The sequence below is a fragment of the Protopterus annectens genome, chromosome 3.part1 (genome assembly GCF_019279795.1).
Source record: "Protopterus annectens isolate FY-2018-M chromosome 3.part1, PAN1.0, whole genome shotgun sequence".
Classification (NCBI taxonomy): Eukaryota; Metazoa; Chordata; order Ceratodontiformes; family Protopteridae; genus Protopterus; species Protopterus annectens.
The window spans coordinates 734123286-734149790 of NC_056732.1; the positions used below are offsets into that span (position 1 = coordinate 734123286).

At 38.2% G+C, this 26505-nt stretch overlaps 1 protein-coding gene across 1 annotated transcript in view; it reads right to left on the reverse strand.

Moving 5' to 3' along the window:
* LOC122797719 (fibrocystin-L-like) overlaps nucleotides 1-26505 on the reverse strand; it is a 184003-nt gene that overhangs the window by 92874 nt on the left and 64624 nt on the right. The window contains exon 5 of the mRNA XM_044066250.1: nucleotides 16461-16579. Within this exon, the coding sequence (XP_043922185.1) occupies nucleotides 16461-16579 (119 nt within the window). The remainder of the gene's footprint in view (nucleotides 1-16460; nucleotides 16580-26505) is intronic.

A 26505-nucleotide genomic window follows, 5' to 3' on the forward strand; every position in this document is an offset into this window, starting at 1 on the left:
TTTGAGTTTTCAGTCATGTGAAGTAGACCGATATATGTACGCGTGTGTGTGTGTGTGTGTGTGTGTGTGTATTCTACTTCTGTATCTGTGGTAAATAAACTAATTTTGAACCTTAAATCTTTCCACATAGCCTTTATTATTATATGATGTAATTCTTTTAGTAAACTTTCTTTGCATTTTTTTCTAACTGTTTTAACTGACCTACAGTATATATACAAACATGTTACTGTACTCTTAAGATAAGTCTTATGTGAATTATAAATTAATATGGAAGACGTCTTGTTTCTAGTACTAAGATTTTTTTTAACATATAATTTATTATATACGTAACTTTTTTGCAGATTAATTAACATGAATTCCAAAAGAAAACACAAATTGCTGTCCTGGTTATACCTAGGTCTTTGTATTGTGTTACATCTTTTAAGTTTCTGTTACTTCAAGTACACTGGTTTATTGAAAGGTAGTTTACCAAAATACATAATGTTACATTTCTTAAATCAAATTTGATACCAATATTATTTGCCTATTCACTAATCTTTGTTATACAGATTTTAACATGTTCAATATCCTTGTTGTCTTGGGCTATAAATCCTGTTTTACATTCATCAGCATATTTGATCAACCAACATATGTTGGATTTTGGTATCTAAGAAAAAACAATATTAAATAGTATAGGGCAATGGACAGATCTTTGTGGAACTCCAAAATTAACATGCAAACATTCTGAACAGTTGCCTTGAATGTTTACACATCAAGGTCTGTCAGTTAATCATGACATTATCCATCTAATCAGAAAAAGACTAATGTTAGTTTTTATAAGACTTTGATATATTGGTCTATGAGGAAGTTAATCTAAAATTCTAGTGAGATTTGAATAAATCATTCCACAAGAAAAATGTAAATCAAGAGCTTTAGCAATTCATTCACAAAAGCTCAGCATATAGTAAGGTCAATCTTCCTTTGATATATCCATTTTGATCCAGGTCTAACACATCACAATCTGACTTGGGATTTTCCAGAAATTCTACAATACATATTTTGAAACACTATTGAGGTTAAATTTATTGGTCTGTAACTGTTTACTTGATTTTTGCAACATTTGTTTAGATATGGGTATAATACTAGATTCATTCCAGTATCTTGAGACAGTACTAGACAGACGCAATTTATTAAAAATCAAAACACAGAAGAAGAATTAAATATTCTTTGATTGTTACTGTCTCAAAAACCAGTATCAGATCCTGACCCATGGACACAATTTTTTTTAATTTAATTAATAACACTTTCTATCATGTTACTTGTTATATCAGAATATAGAATATTACTTGAAGCTTCACCCTTAAAGTCCAGTGTTAAAAGCTACCCAAAGACTTATGTAGTATATGTTAAATACTGTTGCAGTCTCCTTAGGGTCAGTAATTATTCTCCCATTAAAGTTTATTACATTTATAGATTGATTTGATTTATTAGTACTATTTATACATTTGTAGAACACCTTAGTATTGTCCTTGTCCATGGGCAATTTATTTTCAATTTTTTTTATTTTTTATCTGCATTGTAAATGTCTTACTTATTTTGTTTTGGGGGAAACCTTTTATAGGTGTTATATCTTCTTTGCTTTATCTTGTAAAATAACTTATATAGTCTGTAACTCCACCAATGTGGAATATTTTTTTATTTATACCTATAAGAAAGTGTAGATTCAATCTCTTTTTAAGTAGATTCTATATGATGTTATATCCATAATTTGTTTCATGTTTTGATGAATATGATTTCCAGTCAATTGAGCATTTGTAATCAGATATTTAAGTATGGAAACCTTATTTTTCCATAGTTATATTTTTACAGGTCTCACATACCAAGAGACACTTGAGCTGTTAAATTAACAATACAACTAGGGTTGTCCAAAATATTTGAACCTCTGATACACTCAGTGACAAGATGGGCTAAACTTTTGTATACTATAATATAAGCAAATTCTCTTTTATAGACCATTTTAGTAATAAAACTATCCCATGAAATGCCAGGAAAGTTAAAATCACCTAGTACTAAGATGTTCTTTGTATCAAGGTTAGATTTAAGCCACTTTAAATACTCTGTTGTTTACTAGATTCCAAAGTGGGAGTACAATATCAAATTATTACTTCTCTAAGTGTCTGTTACTCATACTATAATACATGTTTTAATAAGAGATGACAATATGTTGCTATGCATCCACAAAGTTACTCCACCATCCCTAACATTCAAGTTTCACTATTTGTATTTTGTGTAATTAGGAATCTGAAAGGTTGCTGTAGTCCATGATTCCACAGTAGCTATGATAGAAACATTTTCTGATACTATACCAGAAAGTTCATCAAATTTATTTCCCAACACTTTGAGCATTTCAGAAAAAAAGTCAAAGTTCTATCAGATCTATTGAGAGGAGCACTTCTAAATTTTGAGTCATGCATTTTTATAAAAAGTAAAAGTATCCTTAATTTTTCTTTACACAAAAATAGCATCATACTAAGATGAAACCTGTCATGTACAAACTTTCTTTCATAATTAAAACAGTTTTCCCATGGTATACATGTTTAATGTTATACAGAGTATACAACTGTCATAACCTGTTGTTAAAAATGTGTGCCCTAGTTGCTATGTAGTCCTCCTGACATGGAGATGGTATAATCTCACTAAATATTAATTTAATAGATGATGCCTCAAGTAACTGAATAATGTTCAATATTGCATTCTTCATGTAATGTAATGAGGGAGTGCAATAAATTGTTAGTACCTACATGTAGTAATATCAATTTGTAATGGATTTTCCCTTTTAAGCAATGTTGGTAACATACTTCTCACATCAGTTAGGATTAAACCAGGTAACTCAGTGATGGAATTTGGTTCTTATTTAAACTACAGATGTCTCTGACAGCCATTTTAAGCATGGAGTCACTTAGAACTAATAATCTGCCTCCAATAGAAACATTCTTAGTAGAAAAAATATATTTTTTCTACTTGGTTCTGTAATGGAATTTAGTCTTGAATCTACACATCCAAGAGCCTGTCTTCCATTTTTTGTTTCTAGAGTTGTCTCATTCTTCCAGTTCTCCATTATTATTATTTGTCCTTGCTGACTGTGCAAGGTGTTGAAAAGCAACTATGTCATGATATTCTGAAGTAGAAACAATGTCAAGTACTAATTTGCCAACACATATCTTGTTCAGAAACCGTGTGGCTTGTTTCCTAAATACATTTGTGGTTTGGCCTCATGTATAACTTTTTGTTAATCCAACCCAAATATTCACTTATGCTTCCACGGGTCTATATCATATGAGCGAATTGCAAAAATTGCAAACGCCCATAATATCGAATGCACCAGACTTCAAACTTCCTATTGTGGGGGGCTGCATCCCCCACACCCCCTGCTAAATATATATTCCAACTCCAAGTTCACACTACAGTGAGGAAAGGGCAAATATCCCATTCTTCACTGTACCGCAATCTCAGAAAAAGCACTTCAAGGTCCGGTACATTCGATAGTATGAGCATCCACAATTTGTGTGATTTGCTTATATGATATAGACCCTGGTTCCACATCTTCAAGAATTAAAACTCCATGTATCTATTAACTTAGCCCTCCAAAAGTCATTAGTTGTTAATATGTACCAAAACATATTAACAAGTTCCATACTTTTCAATTAATTACTACTAAATATAATTGACAAACTTAACTCATTACAGTCCAACATTTGCATAGTAGTAAGCTATTATAGCATCATTGTATAAATTTCTTTCCATATTGTTAATCTGGGTCTCAAAAATCTTATTCATTACTACACTGACACCAAGAATGTAAATATTTTGACTGGAATATTGTGTAACCCCAGGGCTGACTCTGACAACTGAAAGCTACCTAGGCAAAGTAAAAGAAGACATAATGTTCCAAAAAAGCCACAACTCATTGGAATACACACGGCAAAAACAACACTTTAATAAAAAATAGTAAAAATATATAAAACATGTGGGCATTTTGTACAGAGACCAAAATATACAACATTCTTCCTATGACAGTCTGTATAAAAGCGTGTATCAATGCTGAACTTTCTAGTCGGGTGTGTATACTGCCCCCCTCCAAATATGAAGGGGCAGGCTGTACACATTCTACACGGAAAGGTACCTAGCCTATCAGACCTTGCATAGTGGTCTCCATCTAACTTCTTGTAGCACAGCTGTCTTTTTAATGACATGTTGTTTTTAAAGGTAAAAGATGGTGTAGCCCCTACAGCACCTTCTAGTTCATCCACATTTAACAATATGCACCAATTATTTTTAATTATATCACAGACTGTACTGATATTACTTGCAAATGTTAATGGAATACGTAATACATCATTCTCTAGGTTCCTGGTTACTGTGGTACTGGTGGCATAGTTACTTTGGTTATCCTGGTTGACTCTCGTCCTGTCATAATAGGGTAAGTGCCTGAGACAAACTATCATCATCATTATATAGCCTCATGCATCTAACTATCTGTCCTTTGATCACATTGGTTTTAGTGTAGTTAGGATGCATACTATTGCTATGTAGGACATTGTTCTTTCTAATGGGTTTCCTATACATGGAGTTATGAACATAATTGAGTGTGCCTCTTGTAACCTTTACATCTAAAAACTCTATTTCTCTATTTGAGTATTTGTATGTGAAATTCAAAAACGGGGTAATGGTATTAATGAATTTTAAAAATTGCTGCAAATTATCTTCGTTATCATGCCACAACAGAAAAATATTGTCAACAACATGCTTGTACCATATAATAGACTTAGCAAAAACGTTGCCTGTCAAAATATTCTCAGTTTCCCATTGTATAAGTGCTAGGTTGGCGTAGCTATTGGCACAGGCAGTGCCCATAGCCATGCCAACCTTCTGTATATAAAACTTGTCACCAAATACAAAGGTAGCACAGGCAGTGCCCATAGCCATGCCAACCTTATGTATATAAAACTTGTCGCCAAGTATAAAGATATTATTTTCTAGGATGTTCTCAAGTAGGTTACACATGAGTTGAATTTTGGTATTTTCTATCCCTTTTCTATTGAGTAGTTCCCTTACATTATCTATGCCCCAAGAATGGGGAATAACTGTAAAAAGGGACTCTATTTCGAGAGTAACAAGCCAACATTGGTTATCTATACCCTCCAAATGTACACTTAGATCTCTCAAAAAATCTTTAGTGTCCAATAAGTCAGTTGTACATTCCTTAAGTATAGGATGCAGGTTTTTCTCAACATATATCCACATTGGTTCTGTCGCCCACCCCCGACTAGATACTATAGGTCGCATGGTTGGACTTTCCATGTTTTTATGGACTTTTGGTAGGCCATACATAATTGGAGTCACTGGGTACTCTATATTGAAGTATTCAAAAAGTGACTCAGAAATCATCCCTGTTATTAACATATCAAACAAATAAACTTGCAGTCTATCTGTAATGGCTTTAACATGAGTTGCAGAAATCTCACAGTAGGTATCGGTGTTACTTAAATGTACTAACATACTTGCAATATATTTGTCTCTATCTAAAATACCAATTCCTCCACCTTTATCTGCTGGGTGTATTTCAACACTTTTAAAGCATTTTAAGTCATTTAACGCTTGCTGTTCACATTTAGATAAATTATAAAAAGCATTAGTAGCTTCATTACTGAACACATTCCTTAGCTGTTTTTCAAACACATCAATGAATAAATCAATCCCAGAATTACTGGGAGGAACAAAAGTACAGGGTTTTTTAAAAACATTATATTCATTGGATCCACCTTGAAAAATAGTTTTTACAGTCAGTGTCCTGCCAAATAGCTTCAGTCCTTTTAACACATTCACCAAGTCTGCTCTCTGGGCAGGAACAAAACTCAAACCTCTGTTCAATAAAGTTTTTTGTGCTTCAGTCAAAGAAATGGAGGAAATATTAAAAATCAAACCTGTTTGCTTCTCTTCAGGAACTTGTTCTGGTCATCCACACTGTGGGGTCTCCGTGTCTTGCCATACTGAGGGCGATTGCGCGACCTCCCTCATATTGGGAAAGGTTTTTCTAACAAAAAAGTTCCATTTGTATTCTTGGAAGAGCATTCTTGAATGCTGGAATCACTAGCATTGTTTTTGTAGCTAACACAGGCCAGTGCTGTATTCCTTGGTTTAACAACTGGTATTTCGTCACTTCTAGTTGTTGTTTTTGCTGTAACCTTAGAAGTGCTAGCACCAACACTAGTTGCAGCATCTGAAGATGATTTTCTGGGCTGTAGGTTTGTAGGTGCCTGTGCCAATAGCTACGCCAGCCTAGCACTTGTACAATGGGAAACTGAATTTATTGAAAGGGGATATAAAGCCAGAGATATAGACAAACAAATGAATGTGGCTTGGAATGAGAGAAGAGAGAGGTACAAGCCCTATTATGACAGGACGAGAATCAGCCAGGATAACCAAAGTAACTATGCCACCAGTACCACAGTAACCAGGAAAATAGAGAATGATATATTACGTATTCCATTAAAATTTGCAAGTAATATCAGTACAGTCTGTGATATAATTAAAAATAATTGGGGCATATTGTTAAATGTGGATGAACTAGAAGGTGTTATAGGGGCTACACCATCTTTTACCTTTAAAAACAACATGTCATTAGAAAGACAGCTATGCTACAAGAAGTTAGATGGGCACTACTATGCAAGGTCTGATAGGCTAGGTACCTTTCCGTGTAGAATGTGTACAGCCTGCCCCTTCATATTTGGAGGGGGCAGTATACACACCCGACTAGAAAGTTCAGCATTGATACACGCTTTTATACAGACTGTCATAGGAAGAATGTTGAATATTTTGGTCTCTATACAAAATGCCCACATGTTTTATATATTTTTACTATTTTTTATTAAAGTGTTGTTTTGCCGTGTGTATTCCAACGAGTTGTTGGCTTTTTTGGAACATTATACTTTTATCGTTGGTTACTTTATCCAGATTCAGGGGATTTGTTTTTGATAAAAGAAGACATATCTTGACAACTTTATAATATTGACTAAATTGCAACAAAAATTATGAAATCTTAATAACAAATATTAACAAAGCACCCGATAGATCCTTCCTAGTTACCGTAGGCTCAAACTGTGCTACCCTACGCCTAGTTTTTAAAACTAAGTGTATTAAAGACTGAAAAAAAGCCCTGCTACATATATATATAAATCAGTATACTGCTCTGCAGGTACTTGCACTCAAAGATCCCTGGTCAAATAATATTAAAGGCAATCTCTGTGAAGTATATAGGGAAGTTATGTACTTACCATAATACTGGATCCTTTTAGTCTCTTTTGTTCAGTATGCCTTGCTGGTATTCAAACTGCTTGTTAGATCTGAGCTGGCAATACTAATGCTCCAGCCTCATGCTTCTTAAATGTCTTCCTACCCATAATGCATCTAGAAGTGAAGCTGCCTCAGATTGAGTTTGCTGACAAAAATATAGAGAAATATATATATATAGCCTAAACCCAAGAAGAAGTGATATTTTTTTCTGGTCCACTGGAGCTAATTATAGGAAGGGGCATGGAGGCAAGGATGCCATATTGCATGGATGAGGATGAAAGGATACGTCATTATAGTAGGTGCATAACTACCATATCTTATTCAGCCCATCTGTCCTCTCTATCTTTTGGGTCAGAATCCCCAGTTACTCATCTCTTGGGTGGCATCATGACAGGAGGCCCTTGAAGATAGTGGCTACAAAAGAAGCTCTGGACATAGAAATCATGCCCAGCTTATACTGTCTTGCAGAGGTATGTAAGGTAGACCATTTAGGAGCTGCATACATTTTATCTACTGAAGAGTTTCGAAAGAAGGTAGCAAATGTAGCCACTGACCTCAAAAAATGAGCCTTAGAACTACAAGGTAATGATTGATTGCTGGACAAATATCCAGATGTGATACAGACATCTGAACAAGGTAAGTTTTGAAACCTCAGCAAAGGAAACAAACTACTGTAAATTTTTTCTTAGGGTCTTAGTTTTCTGCTGGTTAAACTGTAACTGTTGGTGCACACCCAATATACGAAGCTACCAAGTTAGAGTTACTGGGAAAATGACTGACAGATGAATGGGCTGATGCATATTAGATTCATATGGGCACCTTAGGAAGAAATGATGGATTGGTGTGTAATGAGGCTCTGTCCTCATTGAACACCAAATAAGGTGTGGAGGAGGACAGGTCATGCAACTCTAAAATTCTTCTGGTTGAGGTTATAGCTAAGAGACATAAAGTCTTCCTAGACAGGAATTGCAAGGAAGTGGTAGACACTAGTTCAAAAGGGGTGGGAGTTTTTAAAGCCTATAGGACCAAATTTAGGTACCATGGAGAAACTCTGATTGTAGGACAGAGCACAAAGGCCCCTTTCAGGAAGACCTCACACAACTTATGAAAAGCCAATGAATAGAAGTTGATACCTTGGTGGAAGTTGGAGGTTGCATCTCACTAAACCTTGATATTTGAGTAAATAGACCCAAAAGAAAAGAGATATGAAAGGAAAAATACCTGAGGAATAGATGCATTTGAGGGGTCTATTCCATGATTATTTGCCCAAGCTGACAAACATTTCTATTTGCATTTGTATATTTTACGGGTAGATTCCTTGTGGGAAGCAAAGAGAATCCATGCATCTCTTGAGACAGGGAAGGGTCTCTGGCCATCAATGGAACTGGAGAAACCATGCAGGTAACATGAGGTTGAGAAGGTCTGGAGAGACAACCTGAAAGGGTGTGAAAGGAGATCACCTCTAGGATCCAATTACCAGGGGGGATTCCCTGATATACGGCCTCAGCAGAGGCAAGCAGATTTTTCTGGGCCAGTAAGGATGAGTGAGAATCACTGTGACTTTGCATCTATTGCCTTCTGTATGAATCTGGAAATCAAAGGGTGGGGATATGTGTAAAGAGGTCAAGTTGGTCAGAATCAGACTACACAGTCTCTTGGGCATTGCCCATTTAGGAGAATTAGGGAGAAACAACTGCTGCACTTGATGTTCTCTGGGGAGGCAAAGAGCTTGCAGCAAGAATAGCTCCAGTGGTGGAAAATTTAAAAGCTTTGATGTGCTACCTCTGGAATGACAGACCACTCTTGAGGCAATAGAATAAATGTGCTGAGCCTATCAGTGAGACATCTGACCTTTCTGAGAATGTGAACTGCTGTTAAGAAGCAATTGCACCTGATAATCCTTGATATGTGAACCTCCTCATCCTCTGGGTCTGAATCCATTGAAGGCCTCTGGCAGGTGGTCTCTGCCATGGCCACCCCGTCAGATGTAGGCTTAAAGGGTTGGCACCAGGATTTTCTAGACCACTGGGACTTGGACCTCTTTGGGTTCCTACTATAAGATCATAACAGGGCTGTGAATTTGACTCCTATGGCAGACTGTATTTTCTCATCTTGTTCTTACTTCTGCATCCTCTTTTTAACAGATGGTTCAAATAATAAACAATAACGCTCTGATTCTAAAAGATTTTTATGTAAGCTATTTTTTTTTCTTATGTATGTATCCATACCTGTATTTTGTATTCTTTCTAATATCATCTGACTGTATTTTATGTATACGTCAAAACTGGTGTTAAATGGGGAGCTTTTCTGCCTAGGCATCCTCTGAAAAAGGGTTTTATACTGGTCAGACTTTCCTAGTAAACAAAGATAAATAAATAATGGCAATCCATCAGCTTTGCTGTTACTCTTGGAAGGATGAAAGGGTTGAGACAGAGATGGAAGGTCATCCTTGGAAAAAGCCTACACTGAAGAAGTCTGTGTAGCAGCTCTTGGCGAAAAGCTATGATTCTCCCCATAACGTTAAAGGCTGAGCCCATGTCCATTGGATCTGAGGAGCCTCCACTGGGTGCTGGAGTTGTCATGTCAGAGAAAGAGGCAAGTGGTCTTGAAGAAGGAACCCCTGAACCAAACTGAGTAGACAGACCTGAAGAGGGGATCGGTACCATCGACTAAAAGTCTGACAACTTCAACACTGAAATGGACAAAAGAAGGGATGAGTCCAAAGATAGTGCTGAAGCACTGACATCAAGAACTGGATTTAAAATTCTCAGGGCTGACGTCAAGGCGGTAGTCAGTACTGAAGTCAAAGGCTCTGGATGGATGGTCAGCTCCTATGCCACTGGATCCAAAAATCATATTGGAGAAGGAGCAAAGATATTTGATCAAGTTCCATCCTCAATACAGAGGTGGGATAGAAAAATATCCATATATATTTGCATCTTGATGAAGGCCCTCATTATACAATCCGAATCTAATTCAGATGCACTTCAAAGGGACCTGACTGAAGACTCTGACAGAGGGTGAGAAGGAAACCTGGAAATCTGTCTCTTGGAAGGAGTGCCTCTGATTAGGCACTTGGGTGACTTGCTGACACTAACAATTGGCTCTGAGGGAGGGGGAGTAGATGTTAGATATCTTGACACAACCCGAATAAATAGCCATGTCTGATGTTGACATTTTAGATGGTCTGCGACTAGGAGATTCCTTGTTTTCATTTTCTGAATTATGGAGCTTTCTCCTTAAACTTGGACCCGTCATTCTCTGTTCCATTGCTATCCTCATCTTTATCTTTTAGTACTTGTCTGCCTATGGATCTGGGATCAGCAAGTCTTTGATCATGAAGTTGTTCCTTTGATCTGACAAGGCACATTAACTGAAGGCCTTGGAGATAGTACAGCCAGTCATGAGATGTTTCACCCTCCGCATATACACTGGGCAGTGATCATAAGAATTAGGGGGTGGGATTTTATGTCCACAATGTAAACATTTTTAAAGCTCTTTTCCTTCCTTGTCCTTAGATAAGGAGAAAAAAAAACACAGACTAGAAACAGCTATATGATCACAATAGCAGCAACTCTAAGAGAGTAAATGTTAACTACACATATTCTCTGATATATAGAGAAAGAAATGTAGATGTATACTAAAAGTTTTATACACACACACACACATATATATATATATATATATATATATATATATATATATATATGTGTGTGTGTGTGTGTGTATATAGCAGCAGGAAAGGTAGACCCGATGCCCACATGACTGAAAAAAATAGTAATAAAATACTAAATTGAAAACAAGGAGCATACACAAGAATTGCAAAAAGAAGAATTATCAATAAAAAAGGAAAACTTGAAAGACAAAGTACAACTCTAAAATATATGAGGTGGACTGCTTAGCTTGCAGGAGGTTTTCGTACTGAGGAGACAAACGATATCTGAAGCAACTTCATCTCAAGATACATTATGGATACAAAAAAAATAAATTCAAGGAGCTTGATGCTGGAGTTTTAGTATTGCTGGCACAGATCCAACAAGCAGCTTGAAGACTCACATGTCAGATCGGAAGGATGGGATGAATTGGATAAAATATTTAAATTAAATTCTTTAAAAAAAATCTATTTTGAGATAACAAAATGCAAGAGTTGAAGTAAAATCTACACTACTAACAGTAGCTGAATAAATAACATAAAGGGAAGACTTTAGTACCCATCATAAGCAAATGATTCCAAATACACAGAATAAGATCTTCAAGTTTAAAAGTACTAGAAAATATTAGTATATATCTAAGTAAAGAGCATGCATGGAGAAGGAAGATATATTGTTTATTGTAAAATATCACCTTTGCAGCACTGTTCTTCCAACTATTACTAATGAAAGAGCAAGCAGTAATGTGTTTTATTATAAAGGATATCCCATTCATATTCTAAATTATAAAAGAAAAAAAGCTTTTTGGATGGTTCAACCTGTCGAAAATATTAAATCTTATAACTTAAGGGCATTATGGATTAAACAGTTAATTAGTAAAAGAAAATATCAGATTATTAAAAAGGGTTTGCATATTCAAATACAGATTATTTATTCTGTGATAAAAAGACAGCTACATCTAAATACTTAATTTACTGATTCAGTGTAAAAAAGCAAATAAACTAGTGGAGTAGTAAAAGCTGGTCTGGCAAATGTTATCATTAAATAGTTGCCATCTTCGCTTGGAAATTAGTTTATCAAGAAGCAATAAAGAAAAGAACAAATATAATATTACTGCATAGACAAATAACAGATTATTCTCCTTAACTCTTGTTACAATACAATACACTACACTATTGGAGACAAAATATTTAAAAAGTTGAAAATAATTAAAATAGAACAACAAAAGGCTCACATAATGCTAAAACTCTACCGGGGACCCCAAGCAAAAAGTTATTTAAAGTAAAAGGTTGTAGAAAACTAAATTGACTTAAGTTCCAACCAGAAAAAAATCTTAAGCAGCTATGAGGAATGTTAAAACTGAAACTTGTTTTAGTTTAATAGTATTAAAAAAACAATAAAAACAGTTCAACACTTTCATCCTTCAAGTTCAAGACTTCATCAGAACCATTCAGTGATACCACTGCCATCGATTAAATAACCAACATATTAAAAACACACTGGACTGCTATAACAACTCTCTCATTTCTGATTTTGTTTCCCAGGAACCTCCTCTGTTATCCCTCTGGCATCATTTTTATAATATCAAAAAAAGTTTTAAAGTTGTCACAAATCTGAGTGTGCCTATACAATGAATTATTCATGTCTTCTTTGCTGATGGCATGCAAACGCTCATAATTTTTTCTGGAATTGCTGCTCTGTCTTGCCTATATAATATCAAAAACATTTTTGGCATATAGCTATATAAATCACCTCCTTTGTGTCATAGTTACCATCATCCAATATTATCCTAATGGGAGGGTTACCCACCATCACTTCAGTTTTCTCAAGGATATAACTATACTGGTGACATGACAGTTCCAGAAAAGAAAATTAGAAATGCGGGAGTTGTTATGGCAGTTAAACATGAAAGCTTCTAATGACAAAGGGTTGAACAAATACATATCTATTGTCCCAGTTTTAAAGTACAGCGCTGCTCAACTTTAATTGCGGTTTACTATCTCATTTCACATTCAATGTGTTTTTAAAAATGTTCTACATTTACTAACTTACAATGATTTTTATACCATACACTTATTTGTTTCAGATGTTTCTTTTTTAGTTGGCTCATGTTTTTAAGCACTGCATCTTTTATTTAATTGCCTTTTATTTAACTGATTTTTTACAATTGAGTTGATTTTAATCATGTAACCTCTGTTGGATTATTCACTCGAAGGCAGTGCTATCACTGAATTTTTCTGATGAAGTTCTAAACCTGAAGGATGAATGTGCCTGAGTATTTTTATTGTTTTTCTAATAGTCTTCTTCTTCTTTCTGCTTTTCCCGGTTAGGGGTCCCCACAGCAGATCTCTGGTCCACTAATAATTGGCAGTAGATTTTTATGGTGCCGAGGTACCAGCCTGACGTCCAACCTTCAACGAAGGCATGCCCATTCACGTATGTCTTTCGAACGCCACTTGACCGTGTGGAGGGCATGCAGACTCCACAAAGAAGGCGCTCCAACCAAGAATCGAATGGGAGAACCTCTTGCTGTGAGACGACAATGTTACCGCTGCACCACTGCGGCATCTATTGTTTTTTTTTATTAATAGTATTAAACTAAAATAAACTCCACTATTAATGTTCCTCATGGCTGCTTAATTTTTTTTTCTGGTTGGAACTTAAGTCTAGTTGGTTTTCTACAACCTTTAACTACTTTAAAGAACTTTGTGACTGGGGTTCCTGGTGGAGTTTCAGCACTACATGAGTCTTTTGTGTTTCTGTTTGAGTTTGGATTTCTGGCTGCACAGTTACATGCTGTTCTGGTCTTCTTGAAAATTATTAAAACATAACCAGGTTTTCTAATGGAAAAAACCACACAATCATGGAGGTTGTAATTACATAATACCTCATCTGTCAGCCTAGTTACAAACTCAAAGAAAGGATAAACTGCATTTTAACTGCAGCTATGAAATTATGTATTAGGCAGGCACTAATGCCCAGCAGGGTGTGTGTTACTGTTTAAATAATGCCTACCCAGGTGGAGGGCCTCTACATCCCAGGAAGGACATTATTTTACGGATTAACACACACCCTTAAGGGCATTATTGCCCTTAGAGGAATGGGCTGTATGTAAAATTGTTGTTTTACTTACATATTGTTTTTTTATTACTATTTTTTTATATATTTTTGCTGTAAAATAGTTCCTTTGCCTAATGTCTCAAACTTGCTGTAGTATATGTAAATGGTATTGGAGGACATATTTTACATCCCAAATATAACTTTTTCAAAAAAAATATCCAGATTATTAATTCATTTTTGGTCCCTTACTCCTACAGTGTGTGATTTACTGCCAGTCACTGGGGACTGGAGTCACTAAATAATGATATACATTTGAGTTTCAGACTTTATTTCCCTCAGAAAATGCATGCTAAAACAAATCCTGTTATTCAAGCAATGTTGTAAATTTATAAGAGCAATATTTAAAATCTGTACCTGTTTTTGAGCCTTTGTTTCCCCTTTATTTCAGGCTTTATTCATATTTCTTGAGATAAGTGGTTGAGAGGTATTCAAACCTCTTAACTGCCGCTGCCACTGATCTTTTAATCTCACTCTACCTCACACACACACACACACACACACACACACACACACACACACACACACACACACACACACACACACACACACACACACTCTTGCAGTTTAGAAAACACGCTGTCACAAATCCTGTTATTCAAGCAACTTTGTAATTGTATAAGAGCAATATCTGTTCCTAATTTTGAGCCTTTCTTCCCCTCTTATTTTGGGCTTTATCCAGATATCTTGAGCTAAGAGGTGTAGAGATATGCAAGCCTTTTCACTGCTGCTGCTCCATCCAGTGCTAGATCACTGCCACTCTTCACACTTTCTCTCTCTCTCTCACACACACACACACACACACACACACACACACACACACACACACACACACACACACACACACACACACATGCTTTCATGCACTCAAGCATGCATACACTTACATATGCAGACAGAAACATAAGCACACATACATGAGCACACACTTTTCTTTCCTTTTTATATTTCTTTTACACTACCTAAACAGCAAAAGTGCTGCTTACTGAGTATAAAATAGTGGCTTGATCATTCTTGCTCTCACACATACATACACACACACACACACACACACACACACACACACACACACACACACACACACACACACATATATAAACACACAAACTTTTTAATTTTTATTTATTTTTATTTTACACTCACTAAACAGCAAAATCACTGCTTAGAGAGTATAAAATAATGGCCATTAGCAGTTTTTCAGTCCGAGTTCCACAGTAGCTTAATATCCTACCGTGAAGCAAACTCGTTTTTCACTGGGCATTGCCTGTAGATTAACACCCCACTGGATAACATTTGTTCATCCATCAGGGTGATGATTTACAAGTCACCCATTCTCTAAAGTGGTGTAAAATGGTTCCCTTACAAAACCCTAGCTCCCAGTCAGCTAATTATGAAATACCAAAATTAATAAAACACCGCAATAGGTTCATAGGTTCATAGGCTGATAATAGGCTATCAGCCCTAGGGCCTATACAAGCCTAGCCATAAAAATTCCTTGGCTATTTCTTCCCACACTATTTACTTCCCTGGACCCCTGTTTAGCAGGGCGACTGACATGATCCCCGGGGTGAATTTCCTTTCTCCCATCCAATCATCAAGGTTCCTTTTGAAGAGGGCCAAAGAGGCACTCTGCTTGACATGTATGGGCAATCTCTTCCAGAGTCTGGGGAGTCTCCGGGTCAGGAACCTATCTCTCCAGCATGTTTTGTTTATTGTGATGACAAGGTTTAGATCCTTGGAGCATGTGGCTCTGAGGGATTGGGATTTCTTTAAGTGTAGCATGTCCAACAGCTCTGGGTTTGGCATGGCCTTGTATGTTAAGCAGAGATCGCCACTGAGTAGACGATATGCGACAGAGTATAGCTTGAGTTTTTAAGGCCGTCAGCGTAGGGCATCTGCTTTAGGACTGCAATTCTTTTAGTGAGGTATTTCTGCGGCCTTTCCAGTTGTTGCAATCAATGTTTTTTTCAGGGAGTAAGACCCCCTGCACTCCTATTGTCACCACTCCTTCCTTACTTGCATCTGCAAACAAAAGCTGTAACTGAAAAATACACTCGATATAATACCTCCCGTCAGTGTAGCACATTCACTGACATATTATCAATTAGATCCCACAGAGTCACAGAAGTTAAACCAAAATATAGTCATATACAAGATGAGAAACATTTGCTTATAATATGGAACTAACATAGAATCAACAAAATAATCTGAAAATGCAGGCACACATTCAGCTGTAATAAATGTAGCATATAACTTTCTAAGCAGTGCAGAAGCAGCTAATTGGAACATCATTACTTAAACTACTTCGCTGTAAGCTGGTAGAGAGCCTAGGGACTTTAACAAAATGTCTGCACAGTATACCTTCCAGTCTACAGGATTCACCAGAGAAACGCTTGTAGAACCTGCCACTGCTGTACTTCTGAGCTTAGTTTTGTACACTGTATGTGGGAGTCCATGAAGATCCAAATCTCCAAATACACCTGAAATATATAAACATTAAGTGTGTTACAAACTGAAATGCTTCTTTATTTTTATGAGTATGAAAAATACAGAAAAAAAAAACTAAAATATTGAAACAAATGCATAGATTTCTGAAATACATCTTTTTGTGTGCATACAATATTGTTATAGAGACACAGGTTGCTTTTTCCTTAGTCTGAGAATACTGATATGTGTATCCATTATTGTTTGCTGTTATACAATATACAAGGATGTAACAGTTCAAGTAGCTAGTGCATTTATATATCAGAGTGTGATCATACAACTCTGTGTAAGATACTCGCATTTTAAAATACATATTGTTTAAAGGGAGATGAAAGAAATGTTTACATTTGCCTATGTTCAGATTTTAAAAAAGATATCATGACCATACAATGCAATACCAAAGACTTTTTTCATAATTTTTTTGCATATGGAGAATCTAATTGCCATTTTCTTTGCAGCATAACTACAAATGCATTATTTCACCTAGCCTAAAATACTACAAAATAACCCTTACCAAGCAATATGAGGCAGGCCAAAATTCAAACCATGGAATTACAGAGTTATGCATATAAAGACTTACTTTTTCTTTCTGTGTATCCATAAGAATATTTTTTCAACTTTATTTTACATGGGAAGTGAGTGTTGCACTCCATCAGTGACCAGATGCCTATGCAGGAATACTGATGGGTAATTACTATACTGGCTCTTATTTTCTCATGATAAATAATGCCTTCAGAACTTCTTAAAACAAAAAAAAAAGAGAGAGAGAGAAGCCAATCCCTGTTTCACCAGCATTCACAAATGTTTTTCTTACTTCTGGTCTAACATTCCATAGTTGTTTCCCCTTACCCACATTTCTGACTTTCTTTTTGACTGGGAAATATTTGTCAACCAGTTCCTTATCTCTGTGATAATGTGTATCCATTTTCCCAGTTTCTTAATCCATGTGATAGTTTGTATGCATTCTCCCAGTACTTGATCTCAGTGATATGTGCAGGCATTCTCTCATTACTTGATCTCAGTGATGTGTGCATGTATTCTCCCAGTACTTGATCTCAGTGATGTGTGCATGCATTATCTCAGTACTTGATCTCTGTGATAGTGTATATGCATTCTCCCAGTACTTGATCTCAGTGATGTGTGCATGCATTCTCCCAGTACTTGATATCTGTGATAGTGTATATGCATTCTCTCAGTACCTTGAGCTCTGTGATGTGTGCATGCATTCTGCCAGTACCTTTTTTATTTTATTTATTTTATTTAACATTTGTTGACCGGGAATGTCCGACTAGGTTCCATAGAGCCTGTTTTCAGCGGAGGCCCGGGGAGAAACGCTCCAGATGCAGGTCTTTGGAATGTGGGAGGAAACCGGAGTACCCGGAGGAAACCCACGCGAACACAGGGAGAACATGCAAACTCCATATCTGTGATGTGTGCATGCATTCTCCCAGTACCTTGGTGTATATGCATTCTCTCAGTACTTGATCTCAGTGATGTGTGCATGTATTCTCCCAGTACTTCATCTCAGTGATGTGTGCATGCATTCTCCCAGTACTTGATCTCTGTGATAGTGTATATGCATTCTCACAGTACCTTGATCTCTGTGATGTGAGGATACATTCTCCCAGTATCTTGATCTCTGTGATGTGTGCACACATTCTCCCAGTACCTTGATCTCTGTGATAGTTTGTATGCATTCTCCCAGTACTTGATCTCAGTGATATGTGCAGGCATTCTCTCATTACTTGATCTCAGTGATGTGTGCATGTATTCTCCCAGAACCTTGATCACTGTGATGTGTGCATGCATTCTCCCAGTACCTTGATCTCTGTGATAGTGTATATGCATTCTCCCAGTACCTTGATCTCTGTGATGTGTGCATGCATTCTCCCAGTACCTTGATCTCTGTGATAGTGTATATGCATTCTCCCAGTACCTTGATCTCTGTGATAGTTTGTATGCATTCTCCCAGTACCTTGATCTCTGTGATAGTGTATATGCATTCTCCCAGTACCTTGATCTCTGTGATAGTGTATATGCATTCTCTGGGTACTTGATCTCAGTGATAGTGTTTATGCATTATCCCAGTACCTTGATCTCTGTGATGTGTGCATGTATTCTCCCAGTACCTTGATTTCTGTGATAGTGTATATGCATTATCTCAGTACTTGATCTCAGTGATAGTGTTTATGCATTATCCCAGTACCTTGATCTCTGTGATGTGTGCATGCATTCTCCCAGTACCTTGATCTCTGTGATAGTGTATATGCATTCTCTCAGTACCTTGATCTCTGTGATAGTGTATATGCATTCTCCCAGTACCTTGATCTCTGTGATAGTGTATATGCATTCTCCCAGTACCTTGATCTCTGTGATAGTGTGTATGCATTCTCCAAGTACCTCGATCTCTGTGATGTGTATGCATTTTCCCAGTTATCTGATCTCTGTGGTAGTGTGCATGTATTCCCTTTTGGTAAAGGCGATGTTCCTTCTAACTACCACATCAGTAGCAAAACCCTAAGAATGCACTCAGTGGTGACAGACAGTACAGTTGTGTACACTTACCATAAATGTAGATGTTTGAGTGTATTCACTGTTGCAGTCATCACATTTGGGTTATCTGCCTGCAGGTAGCCATCAGTCGGCCCAAATACCGGAGTCTTCGGATTTCTGCTTCGGTTGCTGTTGCCTCTTCCATGACGTCAAGTCGTCAGGGGTATAAAACATGCAGCCATTACTTCAGTTTTTCTTGCCACAGATGTCAGGAGCCCCTAAAATAGGAAGCAATTACATGGTGTGGAACACCTCCAGTAAAAAGTAAATACCATTGCCATAGGATATGGCCAAAAAAGAGGATAGGTGGAAAGTAAAGAAAAATCAGGGGGTTGGAGGGAGGGTAACCAGGACTGCAACAGTATATACACTCGAACATCTACATTTATGGTAGGTGTACACAACTGTACTATGTTCTTTGTGTTTCACTGTTGCAGTCATCACATTTGGGTTGATTCCCAAAGCTGAAGAAGGGTGGAGGCAGTCAAGAAGTATTAGGGCTGGCTAGCAGGCCTTGTAAGACTGTTGTAGCAAATCCAGCTCTGGATTTAGAAAAGATAGGTAAGTGGTAATGCTTGGTGAAGGTGTGTATTGAACTCCAGGTTGCAGCTTCCAGGATGTCCCTGTTAGGGACTCCCCTGAGAAATGCTGTAGAGGTCGAGGTAGCCCTGGTGGAATGGGGTCTGATCCCCTGTGGGGTATGTTTGCCATGGTATTTGTAGCAGAAATGGATGCAGTGTGCTATCCATTTGGAGATGGTTTGCTTTGAAATGACCTTGCCCTCTGCCCCTGTAGTAAAGCTGACTAGCAGCTGGTCAGATTTTCTGAAAGGTTTAGTCCTGTCAAGGTAGAACCTAAGCTGTCTGTGCACGTCCAAGGAGTGCAGGATCCTTTCCCCTTTATTCTGAGGATTAGGGAAAAAGGTTGGTAAATGGATGGATTGGTTTAAAACCATACTGGACTCCACCTTGGGCATAAATGATGGGTTAGTCCTGAGGGAAACCCTGTCCACATGGAAGATAATGAAGGGTTCCACAGCCATAAGGGCCTGTAACTCAGACACTCTTCTTGCTGAAGTGATGGCTAGAAGTAAGGCTGTTTTCCAAGAGAGGAATTTTAACTCTGCTGTAGCGGCAGGCTCAAAAGGGGGAAGCATGAGCTTCTCTAGTACAAAGTTAAGGTCCCAGGCAGGAGTGGGAGCTCTTCTTGGGGGTCTTAAATTATTAGCTCCTCTCAGGAACTGTTTGACCAGAGGGTGAGAGAAGAGGTGTGGGTCAGTATTGTAATGAGCTGAGATGGCAGAGGCATGAATCTTAAATGATGAGAAGGATTGGCCTTTGTGGAGCAGCTCTGCTAGATAATCTAGGATTTGAGGTAAGGTGGGCACAGCTGTGTACTTTCCTTGAGACTGGCTCCAAGAACAGTATCTTTTCCACTTTTCTGAATAGGATTTCCTAGTACTAGGTCTCCTGGCCTTAAGGATGACATCCAGCACCTGTTTGCTGAGGGCTGCTGGTGATGTATTCAGGGAATAAGCCAGGCTGCTAGGTTCAGGGTTTGGAGCTAAGTATGCAAAATCTGGCCCTCCTGCTGGGATGGCAGAGAGGGGGTCTGATGCAGGTGCCAGGGTGGCACTGTTGTCAGACTGTGTAAAAGTGGGTACCAGTGCTGGTGTGGCCAGTCTGGTCCAATAAGTATTGTCCTTGGCCTGTCCTGTTTGATCTTGAGTAGTACTTTCGAAAGGAGGGGCAGACAGGGAAAGGCATAGATTGAGAGGTTTTCCCATGTAAAGGATCGAGCACCCACTTTCCAGGCTTAGCTGTGGGGAATTCTGGTACAAAAATTGGTCAATTGAAGTTTTTTGGGGGAAGCAAAGAAGTCCACCTCCGGTGTCCCCCACCTGTGGATTACAAGCTTGAATGAGTTGGGTTTCAGTTTCTACTCATGTGGGTCCATTAGATTTCTGCTTAAGTTGTCTGCCAGTGAATTTTGTTTGCCTGGCAGGAATTGAGCTTGCAGGTGCACTTTGTTGCTCAAGGCTGTGTTCCACAGAGCCATGGCTAATCTGCAGAGTGGGTAGGAATGAGTTCCCCCCTGCTTGTTTATGTACCACATAACTGTGGTGTTGTCTGTCTTTATCTAGAGTTGCCCTGGAAGAATAAGGTATTTCAAGGCTGTCAGTGCATTCTGTACAGCTAACTTTTCTTTTTGATTGTTATGCAGGTGCATTTGTCCTGGGCTCCATTTGGCTTGAATGCATTTGCCTGCCATGTGAGCCCCCCATGCATAGTCTGATGAGTCTGTTGTCAGGGTTTGGATGGCGGGGGCGGGGGGTTGAATGAAAGGGAGTCCCTTGTTGTGGTTGCAGGCCTCTGCCCACCAAAGGAACTCTGTCGTTAGGCAAGGAATTATCGGAATCACTGTTTCCAGGTCCTGAGAATGTTGACACCAGAGATTTTTTAAGTACCATTGAAGTTTCCTCACATAAAGTCTTGCATATGGAATTAGGAGAATGCATGAGGCCATGAACCCTAGGACTTGCAGTATTTTTCTTGCTGATAACTGGGTTTGGGTGGCCAGTAGCTTAAAGTAATTTGTCAAATAAACCTGTAATTCGGTAGTTTTAGTCAAAAATGAAGTAGTCAGTTTAATAAGAACATCGGAAGGTCTGAATACACCCTCAGAAGCTGGTGCCTGCACAGCGGCTCTGGACCCATCCAAGGAAGAGACATCCGCAGGTTCCATAGTTGAAGAAGCATCTTGCGGCATACTGGACTCTGAATGGGTCTCAGTAGAGGCCTGCAAATCTGTAGAAGTGGTTATCAGAGGCTGCGAAAGCGCCTCACTGAGTACCGGCGGACTGGCGACTAGCTTAATGGAAGCGTTGTTGGCAGATTTGGACCTATGCGGTCTGTCTCTGTCTTTATCCTTACTTTTTTTGGAAGATTGGTAGTCGGATGCCTTAACGAAGCCATTTCAGAATATGGAGAATGAGAGCAAAAGAATTCAGTGACAAAGATAGCCTGATGACAAATAGTTCAGGCATTAAACAAGGCACAAAACTGACAGCGAGGAATGTCATAGTCTGGGCCTAAACAGGTGACGCAGTAAGAATGAAAATCTCAGTGAGGTATTTGCTTTCCACAGGCAACACAATTGTTAACTTTTTCTGACATTGGTTAGAGTAAGAAAAAAGGATCCCCAATGGGGTACTTAGCTTTAGAAGACTTCAGGTTTGTAACTTGAAAAATGAAAATTTCAGGTAGTGGCCAACCAGCACCTGAGAACTGCTTCTGCTTTGGGCTCCCGTGCGGCAAGAAAAGCTGATGTAATGGCATTGGCTGCTGACGACCTGACATCATGGAAGAGGCGACAGCATCCGATGCAGAAATCCCAAGACTCTGGTATTCGGGCCGACTGAGGGGTACCTGCAGGTAGATAACCCAAAGTGATGACTGCAACAGTGAAACACAAAGAACATCTGGACACACAGGTCAACAGGAACCTTACCTTTGATCACCATGTTTCCACAGTGGTAAGAAGGGCATTCTATATTGCTCATCTCATAAGTAAGGGCATTGTCTCCAGAAAAAAAGAAGTTATAACCTCCCTGTACTCTTCCTCATTAGGCCAATAATTGAGTATAATGTCCCTTTTGGTATGTACCTTTTCAAGCACCTGTGGCAATTGGTGAGACCACAAAGGTTCCTCACAAGGAAAATTCAAGGTTCAGCATCTGTCCTATGTGGTCAGCTGAAATCACTGTCACTTTATTCTGTTTCATACAGACTACTCAGAGGCAATCTCTGCTTTACATATAGGGCAATCTCTGACCCTGCTTTATTGGAAATGCAGCATAGCATATCTGCAAGTCAAATGGCACAGGGGTTACTCACTCTAAAGACCTTAATCTGGTATGTGACATTAATAGAACCTGCTGGAAGGACAGATTTGTCTCCCAGAGGTTATCATACCTTTGGAATGGACTCCCACTTTATGTCAAACAGAGCATCTCATTGGCCGTCTTCAAACGCAGTCTGGATGATTGGATGGGTAACCGTAAATTCACCCTAGAGGTTCCACCCGTGTCTCTCTCTTGGACAGGGGCAATAGGTGCTGATCATGTAAACAAGGGTAACTTTGCTAGGCCTGTAAAGGCCCTAGGGCCATTAGCCTATTAACTTCCTATGATCCTATGACCCTATGATCCTCCCAGTTCCTTAATCTCTGTGATAGTGTGTATGCATTCTCCCAGTTCCTTAATCTTTGTGATAAAGTGTATGTATTCTCCCAGTCTCTTGAATGCATTCTCCCAGTTCCTTGATCTCTGTGATAGTGTGTACCTCTCAATCTTTTAGTGAAAATCTGGACAAAACCAGAAATAATGTGGAAAAAAGACTCCAGAATTGGGGACAAATTTTAAATATTGCTCTCATAAACTTAGAAAGTTGCTAGAATATCAGGATTTGTGTTAGTATGCATTTTCTGAAGAAGTCTGAAACACAAATGTATGTTATTACTTAGTGACTTCAGTCCTCAGTAATTTGTCAGAAAACCACAAATTTTATGTGGAACAGAACAAAAACTTGAGGCAAAAATCTGGACATTCTATGAAAATCTGGACATTTGAGAAGTATGGTGTGTTTGCATTCTCCCAGTATCTTGATCTCTGTGATAGTGTGTATGCATACCCGAAACACTGCAGCTGACAGTTCTGTTGTCTTCTTCTCAGTGCTACCTCACCCCTCCCTGTGGACAGTATAGGTATTATTTAGATGCACTAGGTTCATTCTCTTCAATGAGGGAAATGATAGCACACTGATTCCAGTGGGTCAGGGCCACACAGTTATGTCTGTAGGTGGCATTGGCCTTTAGAGATAGACAGGGTACTGTGAAATTGTTTCAGAAGGCATTGTGCATACATTTTTATTTTATTTTATTTATTTTGCTTTTGTTTACTGAGTATGTTTTACTGACTTTAGTCAAAAATAATCCTTTTAAGTGGAGGCCCAGGGAGAAAAACTCAAACATATTACAAACATTTTTTAAACAGTCATTTAGCAGTATACATAAACAGACATTAAACATTATACATTAACAGTTACACATACATGTGCTAATTAGATAACATTCATATGAAAAAGAGGCAACTATTGCAGTCTAAAGGATATGTATGCATTAGCAGTTGTTGAAACACTGAGCATTTGAAGTGGTGTATTAGTGGGGTTGTCAGACAGATAGTAAACCAAGTGTTTAGTGCTTAGAAATTCAAAGAAATGGAGGTCAGGGAAGGAATTAGGTAAGGCAGAAAATGTTAATGTTTTAGTTAGGAGGTGGGGTGTAAAGCACGTTAAGAAATAATTATATATATGGCTATCATAAGGTTTGTATCAGAAGTATGAAGGTGGGGGTGAGCAGTGTCGCAACACTATGTACATAGCTGGGAGATAGTACCAGAACTATTCAGGTATTGGTGAAGACTTGCTGTGGGGCTTAGAATTCTTAATGTAGAGAAATGGTTTGACAGTATGGTAAGTTGAAGATAACAGCAGCATGTATTCTGGAGATGTACAGGAGCAGATCCAGTGACTGGATAGGTGAAGTTTTCGTTGAGCTTTAAGTGAGTTTGCATTCTGAATGGATTTCAGTAGTAGTGGGATGTTGTTCCATAGTTTAGCTGCACTATTTGAATATATAGTCACCTGCAGTATTAGATGATTTGGTTTTAGTGACTAATGATTTAGTCACAATGATACATGTATAACAGCTCAGCCACAGTCTGTTTGCATTTCAGAGTGTGTGTGTGTGTGTGTGTTTATGTGCTTATGTAGAACGAAAAGTGTATAAGTGTGCAAGTCAACATCATAACCTTTGTAATAAAAGAATAGAACGAAGACTGTATGCTATGAAAGTGCAGTGCTGCATGCATTGTTGTATGTGTCAGATTGGAATTGTTCTGTCACAGGCACAAACGTCTTAAATGGTCCTCAGTCTACATTACATAGGCTGCTTTACTATCCATGTTCTATCTACCCTTTGCTACTAAGACCAAACACACATACACATTCCTCTGATGTTGCCCAGTTTCCGTATTACTGTGGTCCATGTTAACCCCACCCTCTGTCGTAGCTGTGGATATATGGTGCAGGTTTAGTTGGCCAGGGACCCCCGCCTACTTCCATAATATTAACTAGTTTCCTTTTATAGTTTTAATTCAGTTCCCCTATTATTTGTGCAACTATTGTCTCCCAGTAGTACCATTATACTCCAGCAGGGGCTTCATCCTATGTCATTTAACACATTGCATTCATAACGATATTCATCTGCCTACAATGTCGCAGGATCACATTATGCAGCAGGTGCATAAATTAACTGTTTTGGGCCACAAACTCTACGATTGTAACCCTGTGCCTTTTAACTCCAGACTTTCCATTGTGACTCTGTGCCTTTTAACTCCAGACTACCACTGTGACCCTGTGCCTTTTAACTCGACTTCCCATTGTGACCCTGTGCCTTTTAACTCCAGACTTTCCATTGTGACTCTGTGCCTTTTAACTCCAGGCTACCATTGTGACCCTGTGCCTTTTAACTCCAGACTTCCCATTGTGACCCTGTGCCTTTTAACCCCAGACTACCCATTGTGACCCTGTGCCTTTTAACTCCAGACTTCCCATTGTGACCCTGTGCCTTTTAACTCCAGACTTTCCATTGTAACCCTGTGCCTTTTAACTCCAGACTACATTTGCACTTGAAGGCAAGACTACATTGTCAGATAAGAGCAAGAATTCCCTTTTGCCAGCCAGGCTCCATTTTGTTATGACCCAATTGTTTATAATCTGGCCCCAGAATCTAATATTAAAGAATGTTTAACTTTCTTGCAGGAATGTGTTTTCAGATAGCTGTGTGACTACATTATCATTATGACATATTGCTCCATTAAACAAGTCAAACAGACTTTGTGGTAGACTTAGCTGGATTTACATCTGAAAATAATTACTTTAAATCAGCATAACTGCCCACACACCACCAAAAAGAAAATAAGCAAATGATATCCACAAATGCAGAAATATAAATTGAAACTCAGAAATCGGGTGAAGGTCAAATATTAATCAGCATGTATAAGTATACAGAAAATGAATCAATATCAAAAATGCATGTAACATAAAGGGTTATGATAGGGTCACCAATTGTAACGATGTTATTATGTGCTCGAAACATGGATGCCAAGAAATTAACCTCGAAAGTAAAGCATCCAAGTTAAGAACACATAATAACTGGTTATGATTAGTGTGACCAACTCTTTGTCTTGCATGGAGTTTTATCTACTACAACTACCAGTTACAAAAAAAAAAAAAGAAAAAAATGCCAA